The sequence below is a fragment of the Pelobates fuscus genome, chromosome 6 (assembly GCF_036172605.1).
Source record: "Pelobates fuscus isolate aPelFus1 chromosome 6, aPelFus1.pri, whole genome shotgun sequence".
Classification (NCBI taxonomy): domain Eukaryota; kingdom Metazoa; phylum Chordata; class Amphibia; order Anura; family Pelobatidae; genus Pelobates; species Pelobates fuscus.
In genome coordinates this window covers 163,456,478-163,474,772 of record NC_086322.1, presented here as the reverse complement: position 1 = coordinate 163,474,772, position 18,295 = coordinate 163,456,478, and the positions used below count along the sequence as shown (strand labels likewise).

The 18,295-nt window shown below is 42.3% G+C and overlaps 1 protein-coding gene across 1 annotated transcript; it reads right to left on the bottom strand.

Annotated features, from left to right (window-relative positions):
- Window positions 1-1,906: 1,906 nt before the first annotated feature.
- On the bottom strand, window positions 1,907-18,048 carry RAB33B (RAB33B, member RAS oncogene family). Its single transcript, XM_063458445.1, has 3 exons — window positions 17,863-18,048; window positions 13,219-13,482; window positions 1,907-3,360 (listed from the first exon to the last, which is right to left on the bottom strand). Exons 2-3 carry the CDS (start codon window positions 13,468-13,470, stop codon window positions 2,926-2,928), a joined length of 687 nt encoding a protein of 228 aa, XP_063314515.1. The 5' UTR covers window positions 13,471-13,482; window positions 17,863-18,048; the 3' UTR covers window positions 1,907-2,925.
- Window positions 18,049-18,295: the final 247 nt, after the last annotated feature.

The following is an 18,295-nucleotide window of genomic DNA, read 5'->3' as shown; positions in this document are numbered from 1 at the left end:
GGTGGTGTGGTGCAGATCAATTTCTCTGCTTAGATGTTTGAAATAAAGAAGAGGAAAAATATAAAAAAATAAAATATATATATATATTAATTTTGTTTCCAAAGCCCAAAATGTAGTCCTTTTGGGATGTGCAGAATATATGTTGAAAATGTAACGGTCACACAGCATCGTTGGCAATCCAGCCCTAGCCAACCTTTGAGACCCTCACATTCATCAGAATACAATAATATCTTAAGAAAATGGTTGTGGGAGAATTAAAGTTAGATTTTTTTTTTTTTTTTTTTCTGAAGGCAAACAAAAGTGCTTGCTACTACAGAAAGCATGTATAACTGTTCAATGCATATTTCCCTTTTTATTTTAGAACAAGATGCTATAACAATAACAACAAGGTGGGGATGTGTATACTGAATACCACCAGGAACATTTAGAAAATTAGTACATGAGTGACACTGACTAAAGCTTGACTTATAGCTTTGGTTTAAGGTACACAAAAATATACATACTGTGCAGAACATACTACTAGCAGGTAGGTACATCAGAAGATATCTGTAGGTTAAAACAGCTAGTTTACAGGTTAATGGCAGAGTTGCAACGGATTTATTTAGCTTCAGATTAGCCTGCTGCAATGTACATTATGAGACAGCAAATAGTGTATGTAGGTACTTCTAGAAACCACAGGTCACAAAATCCGTTTGTTAGTCAGTTTTGCAAACACAAGGGATTGTATATTGAAAAAAAGCTGGGTTCAATTTGTAAAGTTAATGCAATCATTTAAGAAAATATTTTAGAAAATTGTTCCACCAGGGCTCAAAATTTGAAGACCTCCACTTGACATAATTGCACTATTTTTCTTTTAGCGAATGTATTTTTTGGAAGGTCTTCACATGTAAAGCTGGATTATCCTAACCACTGACAGGTTGAATTTTGTGGGACTGTAACCATAAGGACCAGGTTCTTAAAGCGTCTCTGTCTGAGGACTTTGCAGAATCAGCAAACTTGATAAAGCTAGCTCCACCTTTAGCAAAGTGGGTAAAAAAAATACCAAAAACAAGTCCCTAATTTGTCTTAGTATCTCTTGATTGCATTGGAATTAGAGAGAAATTCCAACAGTCAATGTGAGTATTTCAAAAAGATTTTAGGTTTATTAAATACTCATTTGGAAGAGGGGGGGGTGTTGACAGTGCCACTTAAATTAAGAAAATAAAAAAAGGATTAGTTTATAAAGGCATGGGTATCAGAGGACAGATTTGCAGGTTGGATGATTAAGAGACCTTTAGGAAATACTAATATTTGTAAAAAAAAATTTTAAAGAAACAAAATAAAGTATAGCATGTGGGGTATTTGTCATATAAAATATACCTAGTTAATGGTTTTCAGTGTATGGTTATTTTATTTTAGGCAGTTTACAGTTATGAAACCACATGTATGATGAACCAGTTCCAAGCATTAAACTTCTTAAAAGAACAAACCAGCATTAGAAATAAACACATCTAAAAAATAAAGCTGTTTGTTATCTCTAATCCAGAAGCATGCCACATTCTCCTCATAGCCTCTAAGAGATCCTCATCACAGCACTGGGGTCCTAGCCCCACATGTACAGCAAATGAATATTTTTCATGGAGTAGCAATGCCTTCCACTTTGAGTGAGTGCTCAAAGCAAAGAACAGCAGCCTCATGTTGTCCTGTTTACAGCTAGGAGGGCACAACATAGTTTCATTATAAAAAGTGCTAATTTCTCGAAAAGGTTACACTTTTCTAGCCCCTAAAACACTTCAGCAAGCTAAAGTGAGTGTGTGGTATTAATCATTCTATGAAGGCTATGTACAAGGTATATTCTATGCCATACAAAATATTCACCCACTAACCTTCAAACATTTAGTGCAATTTTACTTTTTTTTTTTTTTTTTTTTTTTTAAATAAAGGTTTTATGTGTTGGGGAGGTATGTTCTGATCTTCATATATACTGAACAAATTAGAAAATTAATCTGTTAAAATAAATGTTTTTTTTTTTTTTTAAGTAAAGTTAGAAGATGCGTACCTTTCTCCCTCCCAAAAGAAAACAAAAAACATAACCAAAACAATAGAAACAATATGGAGAAAGACTCAACCTTGCTATGTGATTACACATCTGGAATGGTTATTCACAAAGATGGTTAAAATACAGACTATGTAATCTTAATATAAGAACACTAGTAACTATGGCTTTAAAATGGTCAGGTTGTGGACATTAAATACATTTGTTTTGTGTGCTGTATCCAGTCATATCTTCATTATGCACTGTTTCCAGGTTGACCTAAAATCAAGGATTTTCCTCATGCAACCATTAGGATTGTGATACAATTTGGATTCAAGACCAGAAACAATTGTTCACATTAAGAAGGTGAAGATGTTGCTTGTACCAGGATAGAGGCATATATACTTAAAAGGCAGTCTATGTTACTCCACCAAACATTAAATAACGGAGGCCAGTAAATAGTGTCAGAAATGGAAACACTTATTAGAAAGTCTAGTAATACACACATAAAAGCAGGGAACGGTAAGCTCCCTTTATGAAAAATATGGTATTCCAAGTCAAAAGATTATTATATACCATTCAAGTAAGCCATTAGTAATAAAAACTCTGTGCTTATTAATAAAATTGCACTTGTCAACTCTAGTAGCATGCAGATTTCAAAAATACGGTGTTCTCCAACGTGCATGGCAGAGCACACAGATCCCAGAACACATATTTGGTCTGCAAATACCGGGACAGTGAAATGGTCCAAAAGAGATTGGGAGGAAGGAGGAAAGAAAATAGAGAAATTAAAAATTCACTGATTGCAGGAGAATCCTATTATTCCTTTTCAACATCCCATAATGAATCATGATACTAAAGACTTTACCTAACAGTCAATGAGATTGGTTAATAGTGAGAAAAAAAATAATCTAGCACCAACAAGGAAAAGTGGTCTTTGCACCAGAATTCAACTGCACTGTATTCTCTGGAGGTTGGCTTAAAATAAGTGGCTTGTGGCTCTTCAGCTTATGAGCCAGTGTCATGAAAATCGCTTCAACGTGGTCCGTTGTGTTTTTTGCTGAGGTTTCAAACATGGGCATACTGTGAGTGTCAGCAAATTTCTGAGCCAAGTCTGTGGGCACCTGGATGGAGTCCCTGAGGTCACATTTGTTGCCAACCAAGATACGAGGCACATCATTTGAGAGCAAATGCTGTTTGCATTCTTCTATCCAGGATGGGAGGCTCTGGAAACTAGCCATGTTGGTGATGTCATACACAAAGACAACAGCATGCACATTACGGTAGTAGTGCTGGACCATACTTTTACGGAAGCGCTCCTGTCCTGCAGTGTCCCACAGTTGAATCTGCAAAATATAAAACGCACAAATGTAATCACTGACAAACCAGAATCAGATGATACTGATGCATGTTAATATACTAAAACAAGCACCAATAAACTACCCTGAATTTTATTTTAAAGGAACTGTATATTCATCACAACTTTATAGAAATGAAGCTATGGTGCCCAGAGATCCCTGGCGCTTTTTCTACCTGAAACGGTGATAAACCCCAAAGCTTGTTCTGCAGCATCAGATCTCCATTTCCCCATTTGGCTTTGAGTTTTAGGAAACCAGCAGTGCTGTTAGTCAGGGGCGCCACCGACTACAATAGTAAGATGACACTACACACAAGCAAGGGCTTGACAAATTTGCATTGAACCTAGTAGCCAGCTAAAAAGGTTAGGAGCAGGTTTTTGTTTTAAAACAAAGACAGTTTTGTCAACGACAAAAAAAAAAATTGTTTTTTAAAAGGGACACTATAGTTACCAGAACCACTACTAGTAATTCTGGTGTGTTTAGCCTTCCCAAGAAAAAGCAGTGTTTACATTGGTGCCTATTAACTCCTGTAGTGGAAGTCACTTGGACTACCACTAGAGGTGCTTACTATCTCACTGCAGCACCTATGGTCAGCGGAGTGACATCATATCCAGGCTCATGACATCCAGCAGGGTGCAGAGGAAGAGGATTACAGCTTCTTCCATTGCCAACAGCCACCCACCTCGTAGGGCCCTAAGGTGGCCAGGACTGACAAACACCCAGGTGCACGCACAAAATTCCTAGTCACCGTGGCAACCTAGGATTTGCTTTAAGCCATTCAGTTGCTCCCCACAAAAAAATAAAAATAAAAAATGTTTACTTACCGTAAATTTATTTTTCCTGAAGATTAGAGGCAGTGCTTTACCAATGGGATTTCTAATCTGGAGGGAAAAATAGGCAGGCAATTCTCCAACTTTTTTAAGTCCCTCCCCTTCATTAACTACATTCCTATAAATAATGTCTCACCTCACATGACCCCAGAAAATACACAAGCCGATATTTACACAATTCCGAGTTTATTAGAAAAAAAAGGGGTGGGTGGGGAAGGGGGGAACTATAGCACTGCCTCTAATCTTCAGGAAAAAGAAATTTACGTAAGTAAAAATTTATGTTTTTCTCTTCAGATTAGAGGCAGTGCTTTACCAATGGGATATGACTAAGCAATTCCAAAGGGCGGGATCTATTTCACCACTGCTTGTAGCACCTTTCTCCCAAAAGCTGCACCTTCTGAGGCCAGTATGTCTAACCTGTAATGCTTCGAGAACGTATGCAGAGAAGACCAAGTAGCCGCTGAACAAATCTGAGAAGGAGTAGCTGCCGCACGCAGAGCCCAAGACGTAGATAAAGCCCTTGTTGAATGGGGCCTTCAGGGGGCCTGAAATTTCTGCGTTGCTTGAGGAATAAGCCAAAAGAATACAATCCTTCAACCATCTAGCCATAGAACTCTTGGAAGCTTTCATCCCTTTCCTCGTGCCCTTGATCAAGACAAAAAGGCTGTTATCCTTTCTCAAAGATTCCGTAGATTCAAGATATTGCATAAGGCATCTCTTCACGTTTAGGCAGTGAAACTTTCTTTCCAAGGCATTAGAAGGATTTTGGCAGAAAGTAGGCAATACCACTTCTTGGTTGATGGTAGAAGAATTCAAAACCTTAGGAGTAAACGAAGGGTCGAGCTTTCAAACCACTTTGTCCTGATGAAAACCCAAAAACGGAAAATTCGCCCGTAGAGCTTGGATTTCTCCCACCCTCTTGGCCGATGTGATTGCCACCAAAAAAACTTTTTTTAAAGATAAAATCTTCAGAGATGCTTCTGCAAGAGGTTCAAAGGGCAGCTCACAAAGAGCGGATAAAACCGAATTCAGATCCCAGGGTGGACAGGTTTCCCTAATGTTGGGAACTAAACGGCCTTTAGCCCTGAAGAATCTAGATATCAGGATGTTTGAGGCTAAACACCTGAAAGAAAAGAAACTGATAGCTGAAACTTGTAATTTTAAAGATGCTGGCTTCAAACCCTTTGCGAATCCCATCTGAAGGGATTTGAGAATCTTTTGGATGGAGGCGGAAATAGGGTCCTCTTTAAACCTACAACACCATTGACAAAAATTCTTCCAAATCTTGGAGTAAACCTTAGATGTAGACTCTTTGTTAGTAGCCAATAAGTTTTTTATGACCTCAAGATCTAGGCCTTTACTCTTTAAAATCTGGAGTTCAGACACCAAGCCGCCAACTGGAATCTCTGAAGGGTTGGAAGAGGAACCATGGAGGGATCTAGAATTTCTTCTGAGAGTGGAAGCTTCCAAAAAGTGGCCCCTGGAATATTAAGAAGAATCGAAAACGGGGGCGGAGCCTGACCGCCATGCCGGACAGTCGCACGGGGTAAGAGCTCCTGGCGGGCAAGCGACACAGTGGACAAAAACGGCGACTATACAGCCCAAAGACGTCCCGAAGTGTGCTACCCAGACCGGGGGTACACGGAGGTCCCGGGGGATACCCTTTGGGAGCCTGTCCGGGCATTCTGAGCGGGAAGAATAATCTGAGGCCTGCAGGGACGGGAGCCGGAGAGAGGCGGCCGCTCTCTCCGACACCGCACGCTCCAGCAATCACAGCTAACCTCCTAACCCCCCCCCCCCTGGACCGGTGGGGGTCATCCCGGTCCCCGTGAGACCGAGCTGAACGTTACATATATCAACGGACGAAAGGCTGTCGGAACGCATCCAAGATGGCTGCCCGTCAACAGCCACAGAGAGAAACCACGAACAGCAGCCTGAAGCCTGCCTCCATAGAGACCCTTGATCGGCTCTGCTCGGCCTTCTATGAGTTGTTGTGCAAGCGGGGTATGCCCTGCCATCAAGCGGCCCGGAAAGTGGCCTCCTGGATCCGCCCGACGACCCGCCGAAGCTACTACGGTGCCCCACAGCAGATATTTCAGGCGGGCGTCCGACAGAATGACTGCGGGCGAACACGCAGGCGGGAAACAGACCGCGCAAACCCGAGCACAGGTACCTCCACAACAGGTGACCAAACTAACGGACAATCCCAGGGCTCCAGCAGTACATTAAAACGCAGCACCTCAAACACGGGTCCACTACGGAGACTCCGGAGCCGGAGCGCACAGAAGGCACTACCCAGCGGCAGTCAAACACTGACGGCAGACAAGCGCATCCACAGCCCTGCTGGACCACCAGCCCACCACCAGATATGCCAAGCGGCACCTGAGAACGCCACGGTCATGTCTGATAACCACCCCAGAAAAGCACCTCCAACGTCGCATCCGGACGCAGCACTGTTTCACGTCTGGGAGACAGGTACTTTCCGGCATGATACCTACCCACTACCCAGCGAACTCCGATCACCGCATAGACAAGGCATTGGATGAACGGGTAAGAAGCCACGGACTGTCTCCTGGCACAGGCACAGACGGCACCGCTGCCCTGATCTATCCTAACGGACACCCGACGAGTTCAACTATCCCCCACCTGCAGGCACCATGAGAAAGCCGACTAGGGGAGGCAGCTGACTTTCGGTAACAACTGGGGTCTGGCCTGCTACCCCATCACTCTATTCATACAGACTTTAGGTGGTGTACTTCTCTGATCTTACGGTTTGAGATAGGCATACAACATTGAACTCTTAAGTGCTCTGCATTGTTTTTTCATTTCCAGTTGGTTTGCACTTCTTACAATATTATTTTCACAATCTGATGCTTGTAGCTGTGAAATATTGCTGATGATACTGCTGTGTAATAGTGCTATTTTCCTCTCCTGTATCCCATTAAGCGAGTATTATCTGTTCTTCCTATCATTAGCACAGGTGGCCCAAACATATTTTAAACAATAAGCGACTAATATCTAACAGATTCAGAATATGTTTTTGAAGCGATATACCTTGCTCCAGCCTGTATGTTACTCTAGAGAAGGCTCTAACCTGCTCACATAACTAGCGAAGTAAACTTGTAATAAATCGAGCAATTTTTTACTTACCACTACATGTACATTGTTTTACACTGTGGTCATCACCAACTTAGTCTGAATGTCATTATATGTTTTAATAGCTTTATAACATCGAGCGAGATTAATCTTAATATACATGCATTTACCATGGTTGTATTATAGTTTGTTATTCTCAAAAAAAAAAAAAACTGCGCTGTTTAACCTGTCACGATTTGTAAAGTATACGAAACTGCTTGCAGCAGCTGTCGTGGCGCTGCACGCTTGCTGTCATTTCATGCGCAAATAAAATAAAGAATTTAAAAAAAAAAAGAAGAATCGAAAACCAGCTTCTTCTTGGCCACCAGGTTAGGATTATGACAATTCTTACTTTTTCCAACTTGATCTTTTGAGGCACTTTGGGAATAAGAACTACTGGAGGGAAAACATATGCAAGGTTGAACTTCCATGGTACTGACCGAGCATCTATGATATCGGGCTAGTCTGCGGGGTTCAGAGATGCAAACCGTCATGTCTTCCTGTTTGTCCTGGAGGCCATAAGGTCTATTTCTGGACAACCAAAACGGTCTGAAATAATCCTGAAAATTCTGCACGAAAGGGACCAATCTGTTTGTTTCAAGTGATGACGACTCAAGGCGTCTGCTAATACGTTGAATTTTCCCAGTATGTGAACCGCCGAGATCGATAGGAGGTGCAGCTCCGACCACATCATGATCTTTGAACAAAGATTTTCCAATTTTGTCGACCTTGTACCTCCTTGTTTGTTTAAAAACGCCACTGTTGTTCGATTGTCCGAACGTATCTGAATATTCTGACCTTTTACGTGGAACTGAAAAGCCAGAAGAGCCATCCATACTGCCTTCAATTCTTTGAAATTTGAGGAAGTTCTCACATTCTTTTCTTGCCAAAGCCCCTGCTTCTTCAGGTCCCCCAAATGGGCACCCCAGCCCAGTGCTGAGGCATCTGTTCTGAAGGAATTCTGAAGGATTTCATTTGGAATAAAAGCCCTACTTCCAGGAACCGAGACGAGGTCCACCAATAAAGACTCCTCCAAGTATGATTGTTGAATTTCATCAGCCCGTCTAGGCTGTCTGTCCGCCGATTCCATACTTGTAGAATGTTTTTCTGAAGAGGCCTCATTCTGGCTTTTGCCCAACCGACGGCCGGGATAGAAGCCGTAAACAGGCCCAGTAAACTCCTTTTTCTCTGAGTCTCTGAATTGAATGTTTTATCTTCATCTTCTTCTCCTCTGGCAGGAAAATCTTCATAGAGATCGAGTCTAAGATTAGACCCAAGAACTGAATTCTTTGAACCGGAATCAATTCCAACTTGCTGAAATTTATTAGCCAACCATGAGTTTGTAGAGCTTGTAAAGCTGTCAGAAGGTCTAGTTTTAGTTGCTCCTTTGACTCCGCAATCAATAGCCAGTCGTCCAAATAAGGGATGACATCAATCCCCAAACTTCTTAGATACGCTGAGATGACCACTAGCAGTTTTGTGAACACCCTGGGCGCAGATGAAAGGCCGAATGGGAGGGCTTTCAATTGGTAATGCTTGGTCACCGATTGGACGCATATCGCAAATCTTAGCAGCCTTTTGCTGGATTCTGCCATGGGCACATGAAGATAAGCGTCCTTTAACCCCTTAAGGACACATGACGTGTGTGACACGTCATGATTCCCTTTTATTCCAGAAGTTTGGTCCTTAAGGGGTTAAATGCAGGGACGCAAACCAATTTCTTGGCTGAACCATAAGAGAAGCAGATTTTATTGATTCCATACGGAACCTCTTTTTTACAATATACTTGTTTACGGCTTTTAGGTCTAGTATGGGTCTGCAAGAACCATCTGGTTTTGGTACCAAAAATAGTCTTGAATAAGTGCCCTGATGTCTTTCTCTTAGGGGTACTTCTTCCACAACTCTCTTCTGCAGGAGTGTTGACACTTCTTGCATCAAAGCTAACTCTTTCCTGAGAATGAACCTTGGAACAGGAAAAAAAATTTGGGGGGATATTTGTCAGTTCCAGACTGTACCCATAGTTTATTACTGAGAGAACCCAGCGATCCGATGTCGTACTTTCCCAGTGATGTAGGAAGTGAGACAATCTTCCTCCCACTGGCCTGGCGTCACAACATTTTTTTTCTCTTGTCCGTGAGTCTCTCTTTTTTTCTATAATTGAAGACTTTCTTTTGTTGACCCCTATAGTAGTTCCTGCGAAAGGAATTTCTAAATGAGGGCTGAATCCCCACTTTACGGTTCCAAACTTGTCTCTTATGGGATTCAGGCAAGGCCTTTCTGCCTTCCTTCATCTGTTTTAACAGATCATCTAGTTTAGACCCGAATAGTCTTCCAGATTCAAAGGGTAAGTCACACAAATAATTTTTTGATGCCGCATCAGCTGACCAGTTTCTAAGCCAAAGTGCTCTTCTAGATACTGTCGATAGACCCAAATTCTTAGCAGACAATTTTAGACTTTCTGAGGAAGCATCTACCAAGAAATCTGCCAACATTTTGATATTTTTTAATAGCTTCACAGGATCTTCCTTTGACTCCCCTGCATAAACCTTCTCTAGCCAATGTTTTTGGGCTTTAGCTACGGATGTTCCTGCGATCAGAGCTTTGGCTTGGGCTGCTGAAGAAACAAACATCTTCTTTAAGGACGAGTCCATCCGCTTCTCCATCACATCCCTTAAACCACTGGAGTCCCCAATAGGTAACGCCGTTTTCTTCCCAATCTGAGCTATCGGGACGTCCACTACAGGGACTGTATCCAGCAGGCAGTCCTGGTCCGCTTCTATGGAAAAAAGAGTTTTAAAGTGTTTAGAAATAAAAGGTTTGTGACCTGGGTATTTCCATTCTCTTAAAACCAACTCCTTAAGTGGTTGATGTAAAGGGAAAACTTTAGTTATTTTCCCAGACACTCCATTGTCCATAATGTTCTGTACTTCCTTTACTAATTTCCCTATGGCTTCTTCTGGAAAAGCAAATTCCTCCTCAGATGAATCACTAGCTGAATCCTCTCCAGAATCAGAAGCACCAGTACCTGAGCTTGTATCTGAATCTTCCCAGGTTCTCTGCCTTTTCTTTGAATGTTTTACTACCTGTAAATCCTGAGACACCGAAGCCTGGGCTGATTGCATAGCTGCCGTCTGCATATTCACAAATGTTTGTTGCATACTCTGCTGTAACCAGCTAAGAAATGTAAACAATAGAATGAAGCTGCTAGGTAGAGTAGCTGGACAGTGAATGAAGGGGTTAACCCATAGAACTAACTGAAAAAACAAAGAACTGGACTGTCCAGTGACCTTAGAGAAGATAAAATATAACTTTTAATGAAATCTCGAAGTATTAATAAAAAAATAAACTTATAATGAATAGATTTAATAAGAGCTGAATGGATATCAGACTCTAGACGGACATAACATACATGAAAAGAAAAAAGAGAACGTTAATAAACGTATATGTCCCTACTCGAATAGTTAATTTCTCAGACTGCAAGTGCAGACTTATACTGAGTATTTGTACTGAGAGATAATAGCTGGTCTCAATAGTAGTAGGGGCAAAGTGAAATTGATATATACATACACAAATAAATAATCAGACAGGTAAGCCAAGGATATAATGAGGTTAGTATAATGTCTTAATCCCGAAAAGGGTTTTTTTTTAAGATATTTTGATAAGTATCACGTCTGGACCTCATAAATTGCCCAGAGCAGGCCGATCATGCCACTGCTCTGGACTGGCTTATACTGACTTTTAATAGTGTAACTTAGTGTAGCTTAGGTCGGCTAAAGGTCCCTGCCTTTGCCGTACAACATATGGTAATGTGGACAAGTAGTGTAAGAGCATAGATGTCCCCAACGTAGAGATATAAGAGAGCTGAACGAGGTGTTTGTCAGCGAGAAACAGATAGTATAGTGCTATATTGCTGATTCCTGCTAAATAGCGAGTCTGCAATAACTAGGGGTCTAGAGACTTACTGGTATATACTGCATTAATTCCCTAGGGTTAAGCAGATATACTTAAATTAGAATCAAATATCCCGGCTGGCATCTCCGCAGATCACTGAGATTATAATTAGCCTGTAGGACTCGGTTACTATATACAGCTTGTCAGTGAGTGATAGTGGAAGACCGCTAGTACAGTGCTCAGCCTGGGCTAAATAATATATTGTAAATTAGAGTCAGAGGACCCACTAGTATAAATAGCAGAGATAGCTAAAAGTAACTTTAGATTCCTGGAACTTATTAGACACGAGCTCAATTAATCTGGCTTAAATTGAGTTGGTACGGCTAGTCCGGTGCGACTGCATAAAACAAGACTCCGCAATTGATGTGGGTCTACAGACTAACTAGTGTACCCTGTGAGGATATCCTTCGATTGTAACAAATACTGAAATTAGGATCAATGTGGTCTGACCCGTGCCACAACCGATAGCAAAATTTCTTAATAGACTGGTCTAGTTAGTAAAAAGTATAAGCGGCTCGTAGGCACCTGACTATGAGAGACCGCTAGTCCAGTTACTGGTGCTGACTAGATAACGTCTTTTCAATTGGTCGGAGTCCGAAGACCCACTAGTGAAAACTGCGGAGATTGCTAAAAAGTTGCCAAAGAATTCTTAAAGTTAGCTAAAGAGCGGTTAAAAATAAACTGTTATTGTCTATTTGATACCCGTAAACCGGACCCGCTAGTTCTCACTGCAAGGATTTCTAAAGATAACTCTCAATTTGCAAAGATTTCTAAGGTGCAGCTCTAATGATCTAGTACTATAAATTCGGAATTAAACAGCTTGTCCAAAACAGCTACACGGAACAGAACAAAAGCCAGCTAAGAAATGTGGACATTTCAGATTTTTTAGCTTCCCCTTTTCTGTAACTTTCTCCGGATTCTCTGGATTAGACATACTGAGGAAAGAAAGAGAACTAAATAATAAAAAAAAAAATATATATATATATTTCCCCTTTAAGATTCAGGCTAGAGCCATTTAAAATAAAAGCTAAATGTCTTACCTTAAATGGCCTCACAGTGTGTTGGAGGGCTGGTGAGAAACACACTTGCAACAGATCTGATGGCTCCTGGCAAACAGAGGTTGCTGCTGGAAGTTGCTCTTTTAAGTCCTGTAGCCACTGAACGAAAAACAGCAAGTTCAGATTTGGCGCCTGAATCCGGGTTCGCATTGCGCATGTGCATAGTGCTCCGTGAATCCCTGGTGAAACGCAACGTAACCTTACGTGCGTTCCACCGCAGGACCTCCCAGACGACGCACACCTGCGTCCTTCGTCTGACCGGCACCTGGCGCGGACAAGACGGGATTTAAAAAAAAAAAAGCTTTCCGGCGTTCCCCACTACTTACCTCGAAAAAGGAAGCAGAGCCTCCCGAGCCTCAGCCCTTCTCACCTGCTTCCTGTGGAGAAAAAACCTGCACACCTCTGGCAAAGAACTGGGGTTATGTGAGGTGAGACATTATTTATAGGAATGTAGTTAATGAAGGGGAGGGACTTTAAAAAAGTTGGAGAATTGCCTGCCTATTTTTCCTTCCAGATTAGAAATCCCATTGGTAAAGCACTGCCTCTAATCCGACAGGAATTTTTTTTTTTTTTTTTTTTATATATACATACATACATACATATACATACACACACACGGCGACACCCCACACTTCCTGAAACCCCTACGGGGTAAAAGCATTAGATAACTGTTTAAGCCCTTGAGGTAAGAAAGCACTAGGGACCTCTGGACACCATAACAACTTACTTAATTTGTTTAAGTTGTTATGGCGACCGTATAGTTCATTTAAAATCAATAATTGCACAAGACATTTATTCAGTTCTATCATTTCCCTTAAATAACTTTGAAAACATTTACTTTTCACAAACCAGTTACCCTTTTACTGATTTACCTTGATCCTTTCTCCATCAATCTCCACGCTTCTCTCTCTGAAGTCCACTCCTATTGTGGCTTCTGTCCGATCTGGGAAGCAGCTGGTACAGAATCTGTATGTCAAACATGTTTTTCCAACATTTGAATCCCCAATTACAATTATTTTGAAGATTCTGGCACGGCTGGCCCCAAATGAGCACGTACTAGTGATGCTTGCTTCCAGAGAGGACTCCAGTCCTACATCATCTCCAGTGGGAGCTGCAGACATCATATTTTGCACCACCTGCCAAATGATACAGAATAAAGTATTTATATTAAGTATGGAGAAGAAAATCTGCAAATTCCACAATACTGGAAAATAACTAAAGCAATAATCGTACAAAGAAATATTCACTAACAAAACACTTTTTAAACTTCAATGGCTGGACATTTATAATTGCAATCACTGTTTAGAAGTAATAGAACAAACATTACAAAGAGTGTTCATTTGATATGCAGAGTCATACGTTTAGGAATAGCCACCAAAGACAAAACTAATTCACAACACCAATGCAACATATGAAAGTATATATTTGTCAGGAAGTCCTCCTTGGGTACCATTTTACACTGATTTTGCCCAGTTAAAGGACCACTATAGTGCCAGGAAAACACACTTGTTTTCCTGGCACTATAGTGCCCTGAGGGTGCCCCCACCCTCAGGGACCCCCTCCCGCCAGGCTCTGGTGTGAGGAAGGGGTTAAACTTAACTCTTTCTCCAGCGCCGGGCGGGGAGCTCTCCGCCTCCGATCCTCCCTTTCGGCTGAATGCGCATGTGCGGCAAGAGCTGCGCGCGCATTCAGCCGGTCTCATAGGAAAGCATTTACAATGCTTTCCTATGGACGCTTGCGTGCTCTCACTGATTTTCACAGTGAGAATCACGCAAGCGCCTTAAGCAAGATCCTAGGTAAGATTTATTTTTTGATATTGCGAACGCTGCCCTTCATGGTTCTATTTCAGAAAGTTGGCCACAAACTTATGGAACTCTAGCCTTAAACTGGCCTAACTACTTTTCTCAGATGTGGCTAAAGTGTGAGATGTAAGTGTAGTTAGGGGAGAAAAAAAAAAACAAAAAAAACAACACAATTTTCTGTGTATGCTTCCTTATGCTGCAGAAGTCATAGTGATAGGGGTTGCAGGAGTACATGATGCCACATAACTCCAGCAGCTTTCATCTGCCAAACTCCAATATGGTCTGTGCATGCCAGAGAAGGATAATCCATGCAGATCCAACGGTTTTATGTGCAAAAAAAATGGTCTGTATTTGCACCCAGGTAAAAAGCTGCCAGCCTTCCTTGAGAATAGCAGGCCTGTAAATCCAATTTAACACTACATAAGTGCATTTGAAGATGTTCTTTCTGGAGACATATCTCTGATTTCATCTGCATTAAAGCAGCACTGTCACCATCTGGGGACTTTGCAGAATTTGGTGACATCGGAGCTGTGTCCCCGGTGGCCAGGCGAAGGAGAGTGCAACTTAACTAAACCTGTCCCTCGTAGGCTTTGACATTTTCTCCCAGTCCTCTTCAGTGCCAGAAACCGATGTCATTGATCACATGCGCGAAAGTACAGCACTGAGGTCTATAGAGACCACGGGATCCTCCATAGATAAATAGAAAATTCCCTGCAGCCATCAATTATATCTAGCAGTGTCCATGTGTAGGAAATATAGCCCAGTGTCTAGAAGTGTCAGCCATAGGAAATACACAGAAATAAAGTAGCCCCTACTTTGTATCAGTATATCTCTTGCCTGGGTTGTCAATATGAGTATTTTGTAAAGATTCTACCTTAACGAAATACTAGTTTTTCAGGGGGTAGTGGGGATTAAAGTACCGCTTTAAACATTACACCTTGGTCAACAATGATAGGCAGCAGGTGTTGGGCTACACCTGATCTTTCATGTCAGCCTAGGTCAGGGATAGGCAACCTTCGGCTCTGCAGATGTTTTGGACTACACCTCCCATGATGCTTTGCCAGCATTATGTGTGTAAGAGCATTATGGGGGATGTAGTCCACAACATCTGGAGAGCCAAAGGTTGCCTATCCCTGGCCTAGGTGGTTGGATCTGAAATCCTGCAGTGAGGTCAGGCATTGGTTGCTGGGAGAATCATAGATTTCCTGGTACTTATTCAACACTTGAGTGCTGCATTTACTTTCAAAATATGCAATGCAGTGGATTAAAGGGACACTCCAGGCACCCAGACCACTTCTGCCCGTTGGAGTGGTCTGGGTGCCAACTCCCACTACCCTTAACCCTGCAAGTGTAGTTATTACAGTTTTCATAAACTGCAATAATTACCCTGCAGGGTTAAGTCCCATCAGGCAGCCACTAGAGGGACTTCAGTGTTCTTAGAACACGAAAAGTGTTTTAAGCGACGCTGGACGTCCTCACGCTATGTTAGGACCTCCAGCATCTCCGAAATCCCTATAGGAAAGCATTGAATAATGCTTTCCTATGGGGAGGTCTAATGCGCGTGTAGGGCCATTGCTGGGCATGCGCCTTAGGTCTCCCCCACCAGCTGGGGGAGAGTAGGCGGAGCCTGACCCAGTGCCGAGGGACATTAAGCAACTTGGGATGGGGGGTGGGAGGAAGAGGGGCATTGTAGGGCCCTGCGGTGTCAGAAAAACTAATATGTTTTCCTGGCACTGGAGAGTCCCTTTAAGAGTTGAAGTTTCAAACTGAAACCTGCCCATATTCGGACTATCTAGTATAGGGGTTGGATAAGATGAAGTGGTCTGGGTGCCTATAAAGAAGAATCCAGGCAGGAAAGCAGCAGTAGCCATGTGACTGGCCAACTCAGTGTCTACTGGACACCATGGAAACCTCCCTCCTACTGCTAAAAAGTAAGTGAAAAGGAGGGTGGCTAAAATATCATTATTTGAATGTGTGTGTGTAGGGGTAGGCAATCTTCAGCACTCCAGATGTGGATTACATCACCCATAAAGTTATTCTAGCCATAATGCTGGCAAAGCATATGGGGAAATGTAGAACACAACATCTCGAGTGACGAAGGTTGCCTTTAATGTGTGTACAAGCAGCATGTATGACTAGCATTGTGATTGTGCACGTGTATCCCATGAATGTGTGAAATGAGCACCTGCACGTGAATATCTTTGTCTGGGAAAATGTGAGAGACAGACCCACATAAACACACATATCACAAACAGCCACACAGGTTGACAGGTACCCTTTTGCATATACCACCACTGAAAGTCCACATACACAAGCCCCTAAACACACACACACACACACAATACGACATACAGCCCACACCCATACAGAACACATAGAATGCCACAAACTGTTCTCACACACACAGTGTACAAAGTACTGGTACTCCAAGGGACTATTTTGGTTCAATACTGCTAAAAGGTTGCCTACCCCTTATCTAGTATGAGGTATGGAATCACAATGACCAGCCACTTCACTGATTTAATGTGGTAGGAGTCTGCATGTGCTGCGTTTCTGTCTGAACCACCACCCACACAGATTTGTGGCAGGAGCTAGTTGGAACCCTGGTACATGTAGAGTAAAAAAAAATTTAATTTTTTTTTTTTACTTCACAAGGGTAGGACTTTTACGTAACCAAACACTTACTAAATGCTGACAATTACTAGAGTCAAACACTGCTTTTGTTCTACTGTACTATAGCTAAAAGAGATATTTAATCAGAAAAATAATAAAAAGGCAAAGCTGAGAAAATAAAAATAAAGTTATACTCATAAAAGACTAAGGCCTAGAGGACCCAAATTAATATCAACCCGTTTGACTCCTTACTCCTGGTATCTTAAACATTACAGTGTGCCGTAGTGGTTATAGTGCCTGTTTGATTACTCATATTGTAGCTCATTTGAGCAGGGCACTCTTCACCTCTTGCTTTGGTGAACATTATTTTATGACTTGCTGTTACATATCCCCATTGTGAAATTATAAAGCACTCAAATATATGCTGATGCTATATAAAAAAAAAAAAAAAAATAAAAAACAATGCTCCATCATTCTGTCCAGCACTGAAATAAGTGTCACGCAATTATACAAAGATATTACGCATGACTGGAAGTAGATAATGAATTATTCACAGACCCACACCCTCATTCAATCATTTCTTGTTCAGATAATCTACATCTTGCGGGTTGGATTTTCCATTTGTTTATTCACAGCATGTGGGGTACCTCTCTATACAATGTAAAATGGCTGACCTGGCAACCTTGGTGGCTACAAACATGTTAAACAGCCATTGGACCATCAGGACACAGACTGTATTGGCCATTGTTTGCTGGGTCACCCAATTCAATTCCAGAATCAGAATGTTTAATGTAACCTGCTCTCCATCATATGATGATACATACTATCTCAGCAATGATTATACCCAGCTTGTTATACACAATATTTATTATTATTATTATTAGATGATCAGACTGGCACACTATATCGGTCTATCTATATAATATAAACACAGTATATGGGAGTCTCCCTGCTCTCAGTGCCCGCAGTATCCCGCCATAGAGGACATGTCTCCATCTCGCTGTGTAACGCAGCCCCCCGGGTGCTGAGTGTCCGGTGTCCGCACCGTGGGCCGCTCCCTCATAGCGCTCAGTAACCGGCCGGCACCGCCACGTCACTCACCGAGTATCCGCCTGGCTGAGTCCGGAGTCAGGATCCGCCGCCACCGCCGGAGTAAATACCGAGCACCGGGCTAGGGGGAGAGAGGGAGAGGATCATATGTGGCCGCAGTGCTGCTCCTGTACTAGCCCGGCCCGCGGTGAGACTGCCTCTACTGGAAGACTAGCAGGTGGGCCCCCCCACTGCCCTCCTCCATCCTCCATCCTGGGGGCGGGGCTTCCGCATCTCCTCCCTCCGGCACACTGCGGTCGGAGAAGGAGGGGGGGGGGTGCCGGGCGGCACACTGTATGATGGGTACACTCACACTGTATGATGGGTACACTCTATACAGCAAGCATGTCAAACTCAATGTCTAGCACGGGCCACATAAACAAGGTTTAGGTTTATGTGGGTCACAAAAAAAAAACAAACCTTACATTTTCATAGAAAGGTAGGT